At 39.2% G+C, this 21,305-nt stretch overlaps 1 protein-coding gene across 2 annotated transcripts in view; it reads right to left on the bottom strand.

The window, feature by feature from the left end:
* DERA (deoxyribose-phosphate aldolase) overlaps positions 1-21,305 on the bottom strand; it is a 47,524-nt gene that overhangs the window by 24,295 nt on the left and 1,924 nt on the right. For both annotated transcript variants that reach the window (XR_005952215.1, XM_041398772.1), the window contains exons 2-6: positions 15,196-15,293; positions 12,540-12,687; positions 11,757-11,852; positions 10,029-10,163; positions 3,541-3,669 (exon numbers count right to left, since the gene is read on the bottom strand). Coding sequence is in view for 1 of the 2 variants with exons in the window: in XM_041398772.1 (XP_041254706.1) it covers positions 3,541-3,669; positions 10,029-10,163; positions 11,757-11,852; positions 12,540-12,687; positions 15,196-15,293 (606 nt within the window). In the remaining variant the exon portion in view is untranslated. The remainder of the gene's footprint in view (positions 1-3,540; positions 3,670-10,028; positions 10,164-11,756; positions 11,853-12,539; positions 12,688-15,195; positions 15,294-21,305) is intronic.

Genomic DNA, 21,305 nt, shown 5'->3' with positions numbered 1-21,305 from the left:
CAGTACAGTAAAGACTTGGAATTAGGTAATACGGTTTTCCAGAATAAAATCCTTATATATGAGTGAATATGCAATTAAGTCATCAACAGCTTTACTGAAGCTGTTTCTTTCAACTTTGAGCTGCATTCCTTTCCTACTGCAAGTTCATCTTTCCCTTCCTTGTCTGCCTTCTTTGCCTGTTTCTGATATTTGTGTCAAGAAAATGGCCCACCTCTCATACTATGTACAAGAACGCTTTCTTGAACGTTGTCAAGAAGAAATGGAAACATTTCTTCTTGAAAATTCTCATTGAAGAAATATGTAACAGTTACAACTAGCAGGGGGGAGTCAGGCACCCATCTGTGTTCCTTAGGAGTGTTTATTTAAATAAAGAGACTACTTAGGCACAGACTTGGGTGTCTCCTGTAGAAATGGACATGATGTACACAAGGATGCACCAGACACTGAACACCACTAATTCCTTCACTCTCTGTCCCCAAAGCAGAGTCCAAAACACAGTCAGTTTTCTTGAGAAGCTCAGGCACTCAGATCACCACCAGGACTTGAAGAAGCACAAGAAATGGCAACAGAGGCTGTAAACCCAAAATTCCCTGGTTCTAGGAATCAGGTTCTAGGGGTTTGTAGTCACTGTCCTATTTTCACAAAAATCCCTTCGCCAGGATTTCTTCTCCAGGGAAGCTGAGAAGCCTCAGAGAAAAATGTAAATAATAATTATCTGATTCGCTTCTCCTGTGTTTGCTGCTTTGGAATGTGGTCTGGAGATCGTTTACCAACAGGTGCATGTTTGACTGGTTCCACGTGAATTGTTTTGACTTAATGGCCAATCACAGCCAGCTGTGTCAAGGCTCTGAGGAGCTCTCGTTATCATTCTTGTTAAGCCTTCTGTCTGTATCTTCTCTATATAGTTTAGTATCGTTTTAGTACAGCATTCTTTAATATAATATAATATCGTGTCATAATAAATCAGTCTTCTGAGAACATGGAGTCAGATTCATCTCTTCCCTTGTCCTGGGACCCTCACAAAGACCACAGATTGTCTCAGGCAGCATTCCAAAATCCAGGAGCTCCTTTGGCAGTGGGACAGAGGCACTGCTGTGCAAAGCTCCCTGCCATCCTGCCTTCCTCAGCACTGCACAGGTTATTCCTGCCAGGTGAGTCACTGTCCTTAGGGGCATGTCAGCCTCTCTCACTCAGAAACAGCTTCTTAAATATTCCAGAAGAATTTATGGCGTGTCACTCAAGTTGGTAATGGCATGGTTAAAGGGATTTAAGACACCTGTGAATCTGCACCCATTCTGATGTCATTCCCCTTATGGACTTTACTAGAGAAGAAAAAATAGCCATGGAGAATTATTTCAGAGGTGACAGGAGCCACCAGAGTTCACACAGAGGGAAAGTCTATATAATATACTAGTTTATATTATATATAAAATATATACGTTTTAAATATAAACTAGTCTATTTTATATATAATTTATTCATTTTTTATTTTTAAATATAATTTAATTACATCACATTAATTATATATATACGATAGAGTTTAATTATATATTATTACATTATATATTATAATGTAATAAATATATGTATATAGTCTATAATATATTATGGACTATATTTTATATTATATATTTTATATATTATTATATGAATTGTATTATATTTTATATATTATACACCTGGTGGCTTTGTGCTTCAGGACCTTCAGGTGAACGCGTGCATGCTCAGCAAGGCACTGCAAACATGTGTAACCCCAGGATTTGGTGCTCCCCACATGACAGGCTGGCATCGTGGATGGTGAAGCAAGATCAGTTTGCACATCCCCAATTGCACTGATGCAACTGCATGCAAAGCAAGGCTGTGAACCAGATTTCTGAGGCTGTGACCATTTAAAAAAAACCCTGAAACATTGCCAACCAATCAAAAACCCCACAGCTAACTAGCTAACCCTTTTCTGGAATAATTTTCAACTGTAATTCTTTGACAACTCGGCTCACAATGAGAAGCATTTCTAACAGCACAGCTGAAGGAATTGTATTTTGCTGTAAAGGATAGGAGGAACTGGTCAGAGGCAGCAAGAACTTCTAAAGCCACTTTTTCAGCTGAATCCACTATACTGTGGATTCACTTTCTCCCCAGAATGATACAAATATACAAATAAAATAAAATTCAACTGGAATTCGAGGCTCTCAGCAGTTCTGACAAGTTGGAGTCTGAAAGCCTGGCCCTCAATGGATGTATGTAGAGTGCAAATAAATTCTTATTTTTATGCCTACCCACAAAGAAAAAGCAAAAGACTGAAATAAGGAAATTACTGGATGTATTCAGATGGATAAGTATCTTGTAAAATGAATAACTAGGCAAGGAAAATCATTAACAATAGAGCCATCTGCTGTATTTCAAAAAAACTGCACCAGCAAAATTCTGAAAACGGTAAAATGCTTTACAAGCTGAATTTCTCACTACTCAGTGGTACAAAAAGTGATCACAATGATTAGTGCATCAGCTTAAATAAGAGGAAATGTGTATTTCTTACACCTCTTCTAATTAAAAGCAATATTTAGTGGCATAATACTGATCCTCTGTGTCTAATGACACTAATTGACATTGTAGCTGGGCTTGTTAGAAGCCTGAAACGCTCTCCATTCCACTTGAATCAGAGAAGCACAGAACTGTGTATGCTAACAGTGAGGTCAGCAGCAAGCTGAATATTTATTTAAATACTGACAAAACACTTGATTATACATTTTTCTTGCTTTAATGTAAGAATTTCAAGTCTGAAGAAGAAAAAATGAGGGGAAAAAAACCATAAAGAATGAGGGGAAGTTTAGAAGACAGACTAACCCAAGTGGTTCTCAGTATGTCTTTACACTTCTAGAAATAAAACTGAGGAGCCCACTTTAAAGCACGGTGGGAAAAGCAAGTGCCTGGGAGATAATTTCCAATTTTGTATCTCCAACATAGCACTAAACCACAGAACTATAGGAAAAGTTGTACCAAATCTGGGATCAAATGGGTGCTAAGCTAAGCAAAAATGTAACACCTACAAGGTCTGCACAGCCCCTGGGAACCCTGTCCTGTTCTGGAAGGTTGGTTTCCTGAGTTTCCCTCTCAGAGGTGGCTAGAAGTGATCACAAACCAAAACTGAGAGCTTTTGGCATGAATCTTCACTGGGAAGTTCCCCTTGCATTTAAAACAAGCTTGTGAGCCGCCTACCCCCATCCCATCTGTAGGTCACCACAACTGCCTCCAGAAGTGTGCCTGCCCCAAATGCCTTTATTAAATATTCTGATGTTTTACAACGAATTTCACTTGTTCCCACAACCCTTCAGCAGCTCCTTACTTAACATTTCATGCAGTTTTTGGTAGGTTACACAAAACAAGTGACACTTCATTACTCCACCTGCAGCTTCAGTAATTGCTACACAAATTTTTTCCTGCCATCGACAAAACCAAACTTCCAAAACCGCAATTTTTTAAGCCTCATAAATAAAATAGCAAAGACATTCTTAGCTTAAAAGGAGAACCAAGTGCATTTACCTGCCATCATAGCTATCATACTGGCTTTGTAGACGTTGGCAAGGGAGCCCAGTTCACCTGTAGCCAAGATTGTTTTCATGTGAGCTTCTCCACAGGCTGCACGGCACAGACGGATCTCCTGGTACAGATCTGGGGATAAAAGCATGTGGAAATGATCAAAGTTGCCTGAGAGGTATTTTCAAGTATGGCTGTAATTTCCACTTCTGGATTAATTTCCAATCTTGTAATTAGTCGCAGCACTCAGGAACTTAAGTTTTGTAAGTTCAATAAATTACATGACTGGAGGTAATTAACAATGCCGTGCAGTTTCAGACTTTACTTAATAGCTATTAATGTCTGCTCTCTCAAAATACAAATGTACGAAGTACCCATGAATACATCAGCAGTAAAAAATGCTATGATAGTAAAGATTGATCTTAAACCAGCTTTCCCAGCAATAAATATGGCAGTACATTGAATCAGTACTCAGAGACAGCTATGTTTTCCTCTGCACCTGGCCAGTGAAACCCTCCCTTCTGCCCTTCCTGGTAAAATTCAGCAGTGCTCCCACCAAAGTTTACACAGAGGGAGACTAAAACAGCCAGAAACTAATGAAGCATTGCTGTCAGAAGCTGGCTGCTTGGGGATGTTAAAATTGCTCCTGTTTTGGGAGAAAAGCAGCTCTTACAGTGCACAGACACCATTTCTGGACTTTGAATTTTAAAAAAAACTAAGATGCAAAATAAACAAACAGGATGCTTTGCAAGAGGGTCCTTTTCACAAACTGTACTCAATCTTCAAACACATAATCAAAAAGTTCTTTGACAGAAGGCTAAAATACAGCTTTAAATAGGTCTTGCTAAAACAGTCCAAGCTAGAAAGACTTTTTTTCTTTGTTCAGCAATACTAGACTTCTTTTCCTCTCAGCCCTTAAGACCTGGAAGCATGGGGCAGCTTTGGCAGCTGTGGCAGGGCCCTCATCCCACGGATGCCATGGGCACACCAGGGTGTCCAGGGCTGGAATTGCTGGGCTGGCCTTCTGAGACACGCTGCACACATTAGCAGACAACTGGCTGATGCACTTAGCAAGTCCCTTTATAGACACCAGGCTTCACCTTGTTTCTCACTGTGTACCAAAGGTGTGAATTAATCAGAACTAGCATGCAGTCTAACATGTTTTATTGATCAATTGGTGATGCTCCAGAAACCTACATCAAATCGAGGCTCAAAAAGGAAACACAAAGGACCTGTGCTTTTTTTTTTTTTTTTTTTGGTGCATTTAATAACCCTGCTCATGTCAGATCCAAATGAAATCTCTTTTTGTGGAGCAACTCTTTCCTGAAGCTTTTGAAAACCCAGAGAAAGCAGCTTTCTTCTTCTTCTTCTTCTAGTTTCGGTAACAAGAGGAAAAAGTTTTCCCTACCTTCGAGATACGCCACAAAAAAATGTCAAAACAAAATCAACAAAACGTACATTTAGGTTGGATTCCACGAAAAGAAATTACATCCTCACAGCTGTTGTTCCCTGGCACTGCAGCTCCAGCACCCTCCCTTGCAGTTGGAAGGTGCTTTTACATGCAATTAGCGTCAGGCTCGCTCGAGCAGCCTCGCTGCCTGCCAGCACACATCATCCCACGGCCAGGAACGACTCAGGATCCTCAATCACCCGTGTCTGGCAGCTTAGCTGGGGTGGAGGAAAAGTGGGCACACCTCAGTGGGGCAGGGGTGTAGGTAAGAAATGCTGTTCTTTATTCAGAGACCAATTATTGCAGGCAGCAGCTGACGTTCGCAGGGCATTTTCAACTGCACAGTAAAAGTACAGAGAGAAATGCAATTGTATTTGGGACAGAGAACCCCAGTCCCAGTGCAAGCTGGAACTGCTTTGATACAGAACAAGTGTAAAAATTCTCACTCCTTTCAAAAATAAAAGGAGAAGTTTCAGTACTCGGATTTAAATCAAGGCACAAATAAAGGGATTATCCTGAAAATCTTGGGCAAATGTCTAATGTACGGGTGCAGTTAGACACACTTCAAAATGTACTCAGGGTTTCAAGGAGTGCTGGGCTTCCTGTGGGACAGTGCTGCCAAAAAGTCCAGCACTTAATGACTCAGTTCCATCAAGAGGAACAGCAGCAGGACCAAAGCTGGGTGCTACAAATGCAGGAATATCTGTGAGCTGTGCAGAACGCCAGCAACAGCCACAGCACACACAGCGTCTCTGGTTACAGCAGTGGCACAAAGATTTTGGTCAGAAAACTCTGTCACAGGAAACCCTGCAGGCATATTTTCAACTAACAAGCCAAGAACACCATGAGGAGGCTGCAAGAAAATTTCTTTTTGACTCCTAAAAACAAGGAAAAAGCTCTCAAAGCAAATGGCCAGTACTCTCCAGCATATTAAACAAAGCATCAATATAATCCTTTCTAAAAGCAGCCTAAAACTTAAGCCAGGAATAAAAAAACCAAAAAAGCAAAAAAGCCTCTAAAACCTAAGCCAATAAACCCACAAAAAAACACCCAAAGCAAGCCAACCTATATAGAATATACCTGGAGCCTGCTGCTCACAAATGCAGTGTGCAGTAGCTCTAGTGACCAGCTGTTAAAATGGATGTGACAAAAACTCTTCCACTTTGCACCACTTGAGCAACTTGACAGTTTTCATGACCTTTAGATCTGCTTTTACTAGATGCATTTATAGAAGTCAGAGAAAATCCCATTTTGTAGGGGAAAAAATGCTTTCATAGCTGTGGTTTTAATTCCACTGTTATAAAACATAAGAGTTGTAAGCTTCCGTGTCATTTTCCTAACACTGTAAGTATTTAGTACATGATATTGAATTTTAGCAGCTGTTAAACACAGCAGAGAAAATGTTCCTTCCTTACCTTACATTCCTACATTTCCCAAACAAACATCCCTGATAATTTCTGCTGGCTGTAATCTGCACTAGATTGTGTAGATGGTCTGTTACTTTGATGTAATACATTAGTCCTAAAAATCACAAAATAAAGGGGATAATCCAGATCTCTTACAAAGGAAATGAAAATATTAAAGGAGGGGGAAAAACACACTACTTAATTTTTTTTATTTTTTTTTAATGGAATAGCTCTCCAAAAATGTCATGATAAAATCACTTTTCTTTAAAAAATTCAATTTTTTTGGTATTTTTATCAAGTCAGTGACAGTGAACAGAAGTTGAGATGAGAAGATATTTTGATTTCAGTTAGCCCAAGAGATCAAGGCGATTGTGATGGGCTGGAAACTGGAGAATGAGCTGGAGCCCCTTGTGTCTGGCATGTTAATGGCAGGTTTGTTAAAATGACAAGCAGGAGGCTATCAGCACAGCACAGCTCCCTCAAGTGTAAAAATTCCCACTCCTTTCAAAAATAAAAGGAGAACATAGGTGCACGTAGGTTGCACATAGGTGCAGCTCCAGGAATTCACATTCTGGAAACAGAGCTGGGCTTCAGGAGCCTGAGCTGCTGCTGCCAACACCGGACAGAAATTGTGCAGTCTGCACATCTAGAAATGGTAAATCCAGCTAAAATCTTCCTGAGCAAGGTGGGGAGGCTTCTCCAGGGCTCTGGAGCAAGGAATGTGTTTGGCCTGTGCTGTTTATGAAAATTAGGTCCCAATCCCTGATCCAAGCCTCCAAACCCACGCCTAAAAAATCAGCAGCAGTGAAAAGCACTTTTCATAATGGGGTTATACCATGGATGAAGCCATGCTCAAATTTCTCTAACTGGGGTTTTTTTCCCTTTTCTTACAGGAAAATCCACCTGCCACAGAGCAGATGATGGGGTAACAATGCTCCTGCAGCCACTGGCAGTGTAGCACGTCCAGTGTTTGCTAGCAGCTCTGGAATTAGCACGAACATTGCTGCACCCCACACAGCTTCAGGAGGTGCAGCAAATGCTGGTGACAGGGGGAAAAAAATGAATAATAAATAGATCCAGTCTATTTCAACAATTTGTTGGTCAACTTGATCACTCCTTACGTAAAGGCTCCACATTCTGTGCCTGAAGGAAGTATCCAAATTGATAATTTATGTTTAATCCATACTTTGCCAAGTAATACAAGACAATAGCTGAGTAAACTACTTTAAAGCAGTATAGCTTTAAAAGCTAAAAGGGTCTAAAAGGTATGCAAATGCATAAACTTATATCTCATTTCATGTTATTTTCTGATGTAATTTAGCTGTCCAATAAAGCTGCTTTCATACTCAGCATTATTTAAAAGATCTTAACAATTTCTTCACAAAGATCTGGAAAATGCATTCTGAGTGTCATAAAGAGCTCCAGCAATATTCAAGAACTTCTTTAAAATAACTTGACATAATTGGACACACACTAAAATATTTAATAACCAAACAAGCCTTTGAAGCAAATCACAAAGCAACACTATTCTATTGTGGTGACCCCAATTATTGCACAGGCAAGAAGAAAAGCTAAAAATGAACTAAAAAGCACTCCACCACATAGACTTTTTTTTTCAATATCTTCAGAAGTTGTGAAGACTGTCAGCAGAAGAAAATACCCATAGAAGCATATTATTATTATTATTATTGTTATTTCTATTATTATTATAATGACTACTACAATTAGCATAAGTTATAATAGAACTGCAAGGCAGCTTTAGTTGATGAAGCACCTTAAACACAGGCACAGGTTTTAATTTGCACTATTTAATTTTATGTAATATAGGGATTTAGCCTAAAAAATCCTTCTTTGTTCCTTCTTTTGGATTCTTTGTAAGTATTTTATGGATTATTCTACATTATTCCTAATCACACAGGTAACATATCTATTGAAATCTAAACAAGAAGACAGAACACTACGTTTTCACCAAAATATCCAGATCACCTAATGAAATACTTTTCTTTTTATATAGGAAAGTTAAATATTGTAATTTTTCACCTTGTGGCATCCCTGTGGCAAGTAAATTCTGTTCCTGAAGTAGCTTTTTTTCAAGATCACATAAACACGTGTCACAAACAGATTCAGATTCATGAATAAACTTAGGAAATCATTTGGAAATTATTTAAATTCTGCCATTGGTAAAAAAAAAATTACATTTATATGTATATGTATTTATAGTTATAGTTATAGTTACAGTTATTGTTATAGTTATTTATAGTTATATTTATAGTTATAGTTATAACTAATATGACCTATCGATATTATTTATATTTTATATTATTTCTATTATATAATATCGATAAATGGATATAGATATATTTTATCTTATATATATTTATATAACAATTTTATATTATATATAGAATTGTTTTTATATATATATATATAAAATATATGTAAAATATGTATATAAAATAAGGATGGTCTTCAACCTTTCAAGACTTCAGCTCTGGATAAAAGAATATGCACACCAAATTAAAAGCCATCCCTAATTTACTTATTTAGTAAAGTGACAGCTTTATATCACATCCATCTTTGCAGTGTCTGTGCACTCCTCCCTTGTAATTTGTGACCACAAAGAGTAATTCATCTCCCATTCATTTCAGTCATGATCCAAACTCTCTCTCTGAATCCATGCCCTGTATTTTTCCTCTGAGTTCTCCTTCATATTAAAAAAAAAAAAAAAATTCTTAAATAACTAAGACCAAAAGTATGGAGATTGCAAATCCTACAAAAGAGGCCAAGATATCACAGCAAGGAAACCAGTCCTGAAAACACAGATGCAGAAATACGTGGGGTTTTGGTTCAATTCTAACTGTTAATTGAAAGAAGACCAGAAAACATGATCTATTACCATGATTTCTGTTATTTCCTTAAATAAAGTCAGGTGCCAGGGCTTTGTTATAAATAGGATATTATGGCACTGCATTATACAGCTAAATGGAAAATTCATTCCAAGACAATGATGTGTCTACCTTCACATGGAGATTAGTTATAGGAGCACTGTCAGCACTTAAGGCAAACCATTCACAGTACATTAAGGATGCAATTAGAGCAAAAACCATCTTCAGCATTATTGTTCCTACTAATTAGTAGTAGTCTACAGACGCCAGAACATCAATAATAATACCAACAGTCAATTTGTTCCCTCAACTTTCAGCAAAAAGAAAACAACTAGAATACGTGTTTTCATGAAGAAATGAAACATGTATATTTTAAAAGGTATCATCTACATTAGCAGCCCCTTGGGCTTTTTAACAAAACTCTTCAAATAATTAGGTTTTTAGTTGCTATTTTTTTCAATGCTGTACAAAGTCCTCTAAAGGCACGGAGGGAATAGACCTGAATTTTCAAAACACAAAGTCATTCTGCCTGCCCAGCCTAACATAACTTCCAACAGCATTCCTCTCAAAAAATAAAACTCTTTGTCATAAATTGATTAAATAGTTTTTATTTAGCTCAGAGCCCCTGATTACTCTGAGGGTAATGACCAAATTCTTCAAGGAATTTGGGGGAGATTTGGGAAAGGGACAAAGACAGACCTTGCATGTGCATATAGCAAGGTTTTCCTTTGCCAAAGGAACTTTTTTACTTACCTTCCCACTGGCCAGTCAGCACCAGACTCCTGCTAATGACAATGTCAATCTCTCGGGCCCCATATTCCACTGCCAGCCTTATTTCAGCCAGTTTGGTCTCCAGAGGAGTTTGTCCAGATGGAAACCCAGCAGCCACTAGCATCAAAGGGGTGCAGGTAGAAGGAAGAAATGTTTCATGAATGTCTTAGTTTTATAAATCGACCATAAAATTGAAAATATTCCTGGTAATACACCAAAAAAATTGAACTTTTTTTTTTTTGGGTTTTTTTTTTTTTAGTGCTTGCCATGATTTTAAAAATCTACAGGCACTTCATCCTACTCTCTCTTCACCAATAAGAAACATTGGCTCTACCCTTAAAAGCAGATGTCCAGCAAGCTAAGTGCATTTTGTGAAAAGATCTTTCACATGCCTTGATGTTTTCCAGAGCAGCCTAGATAAAAGCACAATACCTATTTCTTCCAGCAGATTGAGCAAACAAGGAGCTCAGATATGAAGCAATATATACATTTTTAATTTTCTCCAATTATTTTAAGTGGTATCTTGACTTAAATAACAACAATGCTGTTTAATGGTTAAATCACAATATAGCAAAAATTGCTTTCAACGAGTTCTATTTAAGATTATGTTTATGACGGTTAAGTATAAAACCCAAAGGTAACTTTGGAAATGGAAAAAATAATGGCTTTGTCAGAGATTGCCTTTCTCTCTGACATATAAATGCATTTAGTATGTATTTTTCCCCTACACAACAATGAAACAAGAACAAAAAAACCTCACATGTATCTTAGCATTAAACACCTGATCTAACTTCAAAGCCAGCCCCTGCTTTGAGCAGGGGGTTGGGCCAGATCACATCCAGGGCTCCCTTCCAACCTGAGCAATTCTCTGATTGTACTTCTTGCTTCCTGCACATTCAGGACTTGTTCCCTCATGTGTGATGACTGGAGAAGAGCTGACCCTGTTAGATTCTGGATGTGAAAGTCCTGAACCTGCTCAGCAGGCAACAACCCCTGGCTCTGCCCACAGCTGCCCTGAAGTCAGCCTGCAGGATGTGCTGCTTCAGTCTGGGACAGTTATCCTGATTGTACCTGGAGTGTTTTGGATTTGTGCAGGAAACAGCCTTGGCTCTACAGGGGTGGTTTGGTAAGTGCAGAGCAGTGCCAGCACAGAGTCAAGGCCTTTTCTTGGTGAGTAGGCTGGGAGTGCACAGAAAGGCAGCTCTTATCTGAAACCACAAATTTTCTCACTTTTACTCTTCCAGTTCTCTTTTCCCCTCCATCCTGGAAGTGGATGTATGAGCAGGTGTGTGGCACACAGCTGCTGCCTTGGGCTAAACCTTGACACAGGATTACACTTAAAAGCCAAACAAGATAGGGAAAATAAACCTTTATTAGAATTCACATCATCATCATCATCATCATCTACGTGTATACTGATACTTGTCCAGCACTCTATCTCAATTTCTTCTGTCCAGGTGAAAAAAACACTGATATATTTTAAAGGCCTCTTTGAAGAGCTTCCAGCAAAGACTTGGCATTCCTGATAAGCTTGAAGTCGGAAGACAACAAAAGATTATACCAGAAGAAAATTCTCCTTCCATTCCCTTCCTTCCACCTGTTACCTTTTTACCTTACACCCTGACACAAAAGCAAGTCCAAACTTCTGGATTTCTCTATGTATTTTATAAAATCAAACTATTTAATGGGATATTCTTGAATAAAGCTTACCTGAAGCCACTGGTATGTTACAACCAGCAGCCTTGAGGGTGTTCACAGCATCAGAGACTCTCGCAGGATACACACAAACTGCTCCAACAGTGATACCTGCAAAAGCAAAAGCCACAGTTCCCTTTTTCATACAGAGAATTCCACCTTCTCCATGAGCACGTGTGCATTGTCCTCACCTCCCACTCCCGTGTTCTCACAAGGATCTTAAGCAGCACACCAGGGATGTGTGTTGTTATACTGCTCAAATAGTCCAGGTAATTCTCATGCTGTTTCCTCCCTCACCTTCCTTCACCTGACCCTGGGAGGAAGCCTGCGTTAGCAGGAGTTAAAACTCCAAGATTTTTATTGACAGACTCACAGTTTAATGCCAACACACACAGTTAAGACTTGATCACAGTTATGCTTGATCAGCAAATTGCTGCAAGAGAAACTGCACTGCCAAGCTCTGTTCTTACTTGTGGAGCCAGACTGAGCCCAGCAGCAACTGAGCAGTCTTTATGTTAATGCAGCCCTCCTGCATTTCCAGCTAAAATGCTCTTCAACTCTCAGATAATTGACCTCATATTTTATACTTCAACTGCCTGAAGAGTCCACAAATCCGAGTTTGTTTTTTAAAAATTACTAATCTTTGATATTTTATGTGTATGGCTTCAATCAGAGGCCTGATTTCCCTTTGGCCCACACCACTTCAAGCAATGGACCAAGGTCCTTTCTGAAAAGTGAGAAAACAACGAGGAAACAGACATTTCCTCTAGAAAATACACACCCCAAAAGCTACCATACCTTTATCATGCATGTCCAAGGCTTTGAGCAGATCCTCTCTGATAGGGTGCTTTGCTTTAAAGCACAGCCTTTGAACATTTGAAGGAGTATCATCGCCCGAGAGGGTGGTGAGGTCTGTGCAGGTGACAGCTTTCAGCAGCCAAGCTGCCTGCAAAGGGAACAAAGCAAGGAATGGAGCGTTTCTGTTTGCAATTCCAAAGCCAAACTGCCTTAGAAGTGCAGGAATCAGAAGCCTGGCTCTCACTCTGACAATGGGGAAATGTATAGGATGTAACATATGAGCAAATAATGGCTTAGGATAGACAGGCTAGCAGATATTTGTCTTCAGCAGCATCTAATAGTACAGAGGGTATTTCCTCAAAATGATACACTTCTTTTTGTGTGAATCAGGAATAAAAAATAATTTAAAAAATCCATAATTTCGGTGCACAACACACCCCCAAAAGCAAGAGGCAGGTGACAAGGTTAAAGCAGTCTTTAGATGGAAATGCTTCAGAATTTTAAAAGACTTATTAATCAAAGAACGGAACAGAAGCATAATGAAAAATTTTATGAGCTTTTTTTTTGCTGAACAAAAGTTGAGCTTAAGACATTGTTTTAAATTATCTGTTGAAGGTCTTCCAGAAAATGCTCATTTACAGTGATGGCTTCACTCAAAGCTGACTTCTCTTACAGGGCACTTGTACAGGGTGAGAGTTTGCAATGGCAGTGGGGTAATGAACCATCACTGGCCTCTGTTAGTCTAAGTCTGACTGATTGTTTCTGCTTCCTCCTTTCATCCTATAATTATTTGAAAGGGGTTTTCCCTAGAAATAGTCTTATGTTACTTTTACTTGGATTTTTTTATTCTCTGTTTGAGGGAATTTTTGTCTCCTCTCCTCTGGCATGAATCACAGTCATCAAGACAGATGTAGTCAGGGGGTTTCAAGAACTGGTGTAAACTTCAGGGGTTTTAAAAGGGTTTTCCAACTGGGTATTTTGGGAAACAGGCTATACAATTGGAATCTGTGATGCTGCTTGCATTCAAACATGTACAGGTTCAAAATCACCTCTGTTAAGAAAAAAGCACATGACTGCCCTGCTGTGACAGCATTCAAACAGAGGAGAGATGCTTCTGACACCCTTCGAAGGAAAGCCTTGCTTGGGTTTCTGTGTTTCTGGGTTTCTTTCTCTGGTTTTCTTTCCTGTGTTTCTACACAGGAGAGGGGAGAAGTGTTAGGAATAAACATCTGTTCCCAAGCTGTGTTGATGGTGAGCTCTGTGCACAGAGCAGGGAGACAAAACAATTCCTGCTCCAGCTGGGCACCAAGGACAAATGATCCAAATCTCAGCCCAGGAGCACAAACCCCATGGGCTGCAGAGAGAAAAACAAGCAGGATGGGAGTGCAGGGGCTGAGCTGGAATTGGACACTGAACTGCAATGTGCACATGGAGCAGAGCTGATCCCAGGGAGAGACCCCGGGAGCGCTCGTGCATTTTGGGACCATTTGGGTTCATCTTGGGGGCAGCCCTGGCTGGGCTCTGGTGCTGCCCAAGGTGCATCCATGGAGGAGACCCTTTGAATAAATCCCTGCTTTATTCTGGAACTCCATCCAGCCTGTTCTAGGGCAGCCTTCTCAAGGCATCATAAGAAACTCTGAAGAAATGCTGAGCTCATGTTTAAATCTCCTCCATTTATCTCCATTTTTTTAAATTTAATCATAACACACAAAGCACAAACTTTCAGGAAGGAAAAGCAGGCAGGAAACTTTTTTCTATCACCTTCCAGCAGCACCTTACACCTACACCAAATTATCCCCAAACTGTAATCCCAAAATCTGTGCTCATTGTGAACACAGCTTCAGCCACCCCAGAATGGTTGCATGCTGTCAATTATTTTGACCAACTTTTTTAAGAATTGAGTATAATTAAATTATTCTTGCTTTGCTCTGTTACATTCCACTCTTAAGATTGATCCTCCATCAGGTTTTCAGCTGCTGTTGCACATGAACAAGTTGTTCAGTGTGCAGAGGGGAGGCATCCCAAGCATTGTTGGCAGAACAGCTGCTTGGTGAATGGAGAAAAAGTTTGTCTTTTTATGCTAAGATGGACCATAACCAACCATTTACCTTATCTCAGCAGCTGAAAAGTCAGTTTTCCTGACATTAGTGGGCTCCTTCCCCCCACCAAATGCCACAGACAGTCAGGATTTTTGAATTTTAGCTTAAAAAACTAGTTAAGCAATGAAATCACACACATTGAGAATGTTTAAGCAAAGAAAAATCATCCAGGTAGGTCAAATTTGACAGGGACCATGATCATATCTTACAGGTTTAAAATTAAAAAATAAGAAGGCAGCATGCAGAGAAGTCTGTCTGGAAAACAGAATAAATGTGGAGGGATAGTAATACACAATTTAATCCAGTCATGAATAAAGATGACTTAAATCCATTTGCAGTTTTGCCAGTCATGAGTTATAAGGTTTTTAACTTGTTTGGATAAATGCATCACCTTATTCCATCCCATCATCATCAAATACAAATTACTAAAATAAGACACGGACAAGCACATCTTTTAAGTTTACATGTATCTTGAAAAAAATTCAATATTACAGCCTGGAGAGGGAGAGTGACTGCTTTAAAAATACAGGACCAGAATGCATAAGAAGAGCACTTACTTGCCAATTACCTTTCAGAGTTCTCCATTTTTTAATTTCTTCTGCATGCCTCACCACTGCAGGTCGATTCACATACACTTTTGAGATCCAGCCAAGTTCTGGGGAGAGAAAAACAAACAAACAACAAAAAAAACCTCATCTATTTCTGTGTTCTTTTAATATATGGTGTGGTACTTCAGAAGGAAGCTGTAGAAAGTTTGGAACCTCTGAAGAGAGTGTTGCCTTTTCATGTCCTTCTAATGGCTTGTGTACTTATCACCAGTCCAAAATAACCTCAGCTTCTGTTAGAAAATGATCTGTGAACGGGGTATTTCAAACAGCATGATTTGTGTGCCATTACAAGTGAATTAACTGAGTGCTGATGAGACAGAGACACTGTCTTGTAAACTTAAATATAAGTTTATTACACATGTAGCATGAAAAAAATAAAATAAAATAAAATAAAATGTACAAAACAGCCTTCTGCCATTGCTTGATGGCTTATTTCTAGGTTCCAGAATTCTCAAAGAGCTGCAGATGCACAGCATGTACTAAAATAATTAAACTGTCTGGAGCCAGAAGAGCCAAATATTGGCCACTGCTTAACAAAGGGTAACTGACTGAAAAAGGAGAACTGAGGGTTCAGGCTCTTGAAATCTTTAAATTTCTGCTTAGTATGGTAAATCCAGAGTGTAATTTTTAATATTATCAAACACAGACTGCTCATGAGAGCACACAGGAAAAAGAAACTGGAGTATGTTCAAAATCTCTCACATCCCAAAACATAAATAATTCTTCTAAATACCGTACAAACATTCCATGAAAACACTCTGAAAATAACATCAACAATCATTAACCACCAATCATCAGCAAATCACCACCATCAATCATCAAATATCATCCCCAGTTAAGGTCAGAATATGGACATGGGCAAAGACAGGCACTAGGAGATAATAATTCTGGGGGACTGAATTTATTAAGAGCATGTCACTCTATGAATCTTCTTTACTACGGTGTTAAATTGCATTTCCAATGAGCATATTGATTAAAAAAAAAAAAAGGTTTAAAACTTAAAAAAAAAAAAGCTGGTAGACAAAATCACTAATTTTGTACAGAAATCTTATATTTTTTTTTCTTCCTACTGAATAGCTTTAATAGCCAAAAAAATGTAGAAAACTAATGTACTAGCCAAAGTATGTGTAAATAAAAGCTTGCTTTCCTAGACTTACAAAAAACAATTTAGGGTAAAGATGACTCAGAGGAAATGCAGGACAACATGAAACAGCTGAAGAAAATCTTGTTTTGAGCATAAGTAAGCTGCCACTGTCCTATTACCACATACAAGCTATAAGTGAGTGGCACCCACAAAGTGTTAGCTAAAAGCAGAACAAATAAATCAGTGAAGGAATTTCAAAGGGATCCTAAGGAATTGATGGATTTTTATTTTTTTTAAAGATTGGATTTATGGATTTTTTAAATTTCTTTTAGTATCAGACTCACTGCATGGCAGCAAGGAAAAGGGGGAGCTTGGAAAGTTGTAAGCAAGTCAAACAACAAACCCTTGTTATTCTTTCCAATTTCAAGGCCACAGGTTTGTCCATTCTGCCCCCACGGCAAGGAGCTCAGCTCAGCTGACTTGTAGAAAGCAGGTGAGAAAAAATTGCTAAAAATCCATGGCTACCACTTTCCTCCTTTTTTGCCTATCATTGACAAAGTCTATGGGGGAGAAAATCACACATAAATCAATATCTAGAGGAGGGACACACAAACCCTGCGTTATGGTTCTTCTGCTACCTGTGCCAAGTGCTGAGGGAGCATCATTTAATCACAATCCCATTTATTATAATAACTTTTGAACCCTCCTGGGTGCACAGTGACCTTTCAGCCCCTTTGGAAAATGTGATAAAACCAAAGCAAGCAGTCTAGATGAGGAACTCAGCTTCTCCCTCTCTAATAAGGATCCTTTCAACTGGTCTGCCCTAACCTATTCTTTCTATACTTTTGAAGACAATCAAGAAAACCAGCTAGTAAATTATTTATAAAAACAATCATTTGGGAGAAGTGAAGAAGTGAAGACAGTGAAGACAGTGTCCAGTCTGTTAGGGAAAATTCAAGTTATATTTATAAAAACAATCATTTGGGAGAAGTGAAGAAGTGAAGACAGCGTCTGTTAGGGAAAATTCAAGTTTGAGATGACAATTTAAATGAAAGGACACAAGTTTTGCCCATGAGTAGGTTAATTCTTCATTAGTCATTGTTTGTAGAGGATTCAGTCTGGTAAAGGTGTTGTATCTACCCAACCTGACTCTTGAGCATCCTGACACAGATCTAAGCAAACTTTTTAAGATGTTAGAGCCCTGCACACTAGATCAGCTTAAAGGGAATAATCAACTATAAATCCATTTGGAGAAAGAAAAAAAAAAGGGAGAAAAGGTGTGGAAGGAGAGTGGAAGTGGAAATGAGCTACTCCTCTTGCTTTGCCCGAAGTCACCTGTGAAAGTCACCAAATATCAGCTGATCAGCAGTAGCTGACTGCATGTTCTTTGCAAACAGGACAAAATCCTTTGGTTTAAGCCCTTTTCACTGTCTGACACATTTTCCCCTCTGCTCTCAAGGCTAGTCACAAAGGTAGCTGACACATGGCAACTCAGTAATGTCTGATATCTCATTTTTGTGCATGGGATGCAAGAGTCCCTAAAACACCACAGAAAGTGCATCTCCAAGTATTTCTTTTGAGAGTGGGAACTCAAACCACAGTGCACAGCACAGGCATAAAAGTAAAAATTAAAAAAAAAAAAAAAAAAGGAATAATTTAACAAAAAATCAGAACTCCATCCTTTCTGTGCAACTTAATGTGAGACATCATGCAGCTTTTACTACAGGAAATAAAATGGTGCAATAAAAATGGCACGGCAAGGAAGGACAAAGGTTCTGGTAATATGCAGCAGCAGATGGAGACTTCCATATAACACAGACCTTTTATTCAAGCCCATTCCTACATTAATTAAAGCAATGGGTAAGTGAAAACAAATATGTCTCAGCGTAATTGTCTCTAAATAGACTTTCAAAGTTTGCCGTGTGAGGTCTCATCAAATCTTTAGATCTAAGTGCCTTTATTCAGAAAAATCCCTCACAATTCCAGCTTTTCTCTTTTTTTTTCATTAAATATCAGAATAAAACCATTTTTTGAAATAGAACTGACTGCCTTTGGATTCTCCCCCTCCCTCATTCCCCCAAGCTTTATGATTTAGTATCTGGCTAAGGAAAACTATATTTAATTAGGCTCATTAACCTTGCAGTGTGAACATGTCTTTTTTTTTTTTTTTTTAAATAAGTCATCTGCTAGTCATCTGCACAGTCATGTGGCTTCAGGGATAAAAGTAATTAAAGCAGTTACACTACAGCTAATTAGCCAATATTCTGTAATCACTCTTCTAGTTTACTTTTTTCTCTGAAGACATCTGAAAAAATCATATTCAATTCCTTAACAGGAAATTCATCTCCTCTCTTTGAAGAACACGAATCCAAAAATACCGAGCATTTCCTCAGAAAACAATAAATAAAACCACTTCATTAGGATAATTACATAAATATCTAAGCTTCATAGCACATTTCTCATAAAACAGACTAAGCTTTACAGAAGCTTTAAAAAAAAAAAAAAAGTGTTGATGGCATCCCTTCAGATGGTGAAACAGAAAGCTCAAGAACGCCTGAGGCGTTCGTTTCACAAGCATTTTGAGGCAGCACTCTTCCCAAAAGGAGCTGCCCCCCTCAACTGGTTATTTCATTTTGTGTGCCAGGGACAGCATGTGTGCTCCTGCTCCTACCATGAGCGCACGATAAAATGGGAAGGGAAGTGATGAAAGCTGTTATTTCGGGAGAAGAGACCCAAACTGTGTCCTGAGCCTTCCGTGGGGAAAGGAGGAGCTCAGCTGGACACAGGCTGACCCCAGCTGGCCACGCAGAGCTGAGCAAAGCCACTGAGAGGACAGAAAAGGCTTTGGGATCAGGTCTTGTTACAGCTGCCTCACCGTGCAAGCTGTTTAGAGATTTTGGGGTTATTCACCTTTGTCAAGACAAAAGCCGTAATTATTTTTCCAGAGTGACACTTGATATGGACCAAGAGGTCCTTAATTTCATGTGGGTCTTCCTTTACATGACAGAAGCTCAGTCTCCAAGTCATCAGCATCCAGACACTCAAAGCAGGACACCAAAGTTTGAGCCCTGAGCTAGAAATTGGCTCTGCTGCCTTGTGCCATCAGTGAAATCACACAGTGCTGTCCACGGATCACCCAAAATGGATCATGGTGTCCTCCTCCAAAGCACTTTGGAAACCAGACAAGCCTTTCCTCAGGAAGTGAGCTGCAGAACACCAGGTTTCCTGCAGGCCCAAGTCCCCTGTTGTTCTCTCCCTTCTTGAGAAAAAACCCAGCTGTCCTCATGTGGTCCTTCCCACCATGAGTAAAACAGGACTCTGTTACTGCCATAAAGGCCAAAATAAAACAGTTGCAATGAGAATTCATGTAATTGCTGATCTGTACCTGCCTTTCAGTTCAAAAGAACTGATGTGGTCACTCCACCCAGAGCCTAACTTATTTCCAAGACAATCTACTTGTCCTTCAAATTTGATTAAAACTACCCACCAGATTCAAAAAGTGTTAGAACAGTGAAGAACCAGAGCCACAGCACAGGCTAAAACCAGCTATTAATATATTAGACCAGAATTATGCTGTTTTGAAAAGGGATGTAACACTTCATTATCCAAATGCCACTTACCAACAGGCTAGCTCTCACATGTAGATGGCTCAGAAATACCAACTATAATTAAAAATATATAAATTGAAACATAATGAATGTATTTTTGGCCCTTCAGCTAGAAGGTCTGAGCAACACAGATAGATAATGGGTTTTTTTAAGAATCCAAGAACATTGCAAAACAACTGCAATTAATTAGTCATTGCTCAGAATACATACATATATGTGTGTGTGTATATATATATATATTTTCAGACATACATAGACACACAGAGGTAATAAAACATATAATCATAGAATAATTTGGAAGACCTTCAAAGATCATTTGTCCAACCCCCTGAGCAATGCAGCATCAGCTCTGAGGTCAGACCAGGCTGCTGAGAGCTTTATTCAGGAGGGTTTTGAGAGTCCCCAAGGATGGAGATTGCACAGCCTCTCTCTGAGCCCAACCTGTCCCAGCACCTGACTGTTCTGCTCCAAGCTTTCCCTCATTTTCCTGGGCTAAACCAGCCCAACTCTTTCAGCCTTTCCTCACAGGGCAAGCACTCCAGCCCCAGCCCCATTGTGCTGTCCCTCTGCTGAAGCTGTGACAGTTTTATCAATCTCTCTTTCCTACTGGAAAGAGAAACTGGACCCAATATTCCATGTACATTCCAAGACTGGGTAGAGGGGATGGTCCCTTGTCTGCATCCTCACAGTTAAACCAAAGCAGCTTGCACTTCCAAAACAGATTCTCACTGATATATTCCAATATTTCATTGTAAAGTGATATTAAAAGTTGCATCTGGTACTCCTTGAAGCATGACAAAACATGAAACATCTGGGCTGTTATAACCCAGGGAGCTGGAGAGCAGAGCAGGAGAGGCAGGCTCATTCCCATCCCTGCAGGCGTCGTGGTGAAGCTCAGCACACAAGCTCTGCAAACAGTCCTTGTGGAATGAAAAAACTTGTAAAACTCTTTGTCCAGCTTCTTTGCACGACTCTTGGATGGCAAAGGCATCAGTGCATGAGGGTGGTGAGCCTCTGACTGTGCACATCAGGGTCTTTTCATCTGTGGAACATGCACCTGTTCTTTATTCCAAGGAAACACCTTCTTCTACTAAGGCACAGTGATGGGTACCAGGGAAGGAGATAAGGAGGGAAGAACCAAGGAATTTTACAAAAATGTATTTATTTTTTTTAAAAAAATCACACAGGAAAGCACTACGTGCCATGATTGGTGAAGAGTTTGGCTTGTCAGTATAACAAATAAACAAATAGATACTCTCTAATGGCAACATCAGAGATCTCCTGCTTTGATAATGACATTATGTAGCAAGCACAGGAAAAACAGACACAGAAAAGGACACAAACAACGTATTTTTAAGTAAAATACA

This window comes from Onychostruthus taczanowskii, unplaced genomic scaffold (assembly GCF_017590055.1).
Source record: "Onychostruthus taczanowskii isolate IOZ18803 unplaced genomic scaffold, ASM1759005v1 scaffold15, whole genome shotgun sequence".
Classification (NCBI taxonomy): Eukaryota; Metazoa; Chordata; class Aves; order Passeriformes; family Passeridae; genus Onychostruthus; species Onychostruthus taczanowskii.
Note: the sequence above shows the minus strand (reverse complement) of the source record. Positions and strands in the feature narration are given on the sequence as shown.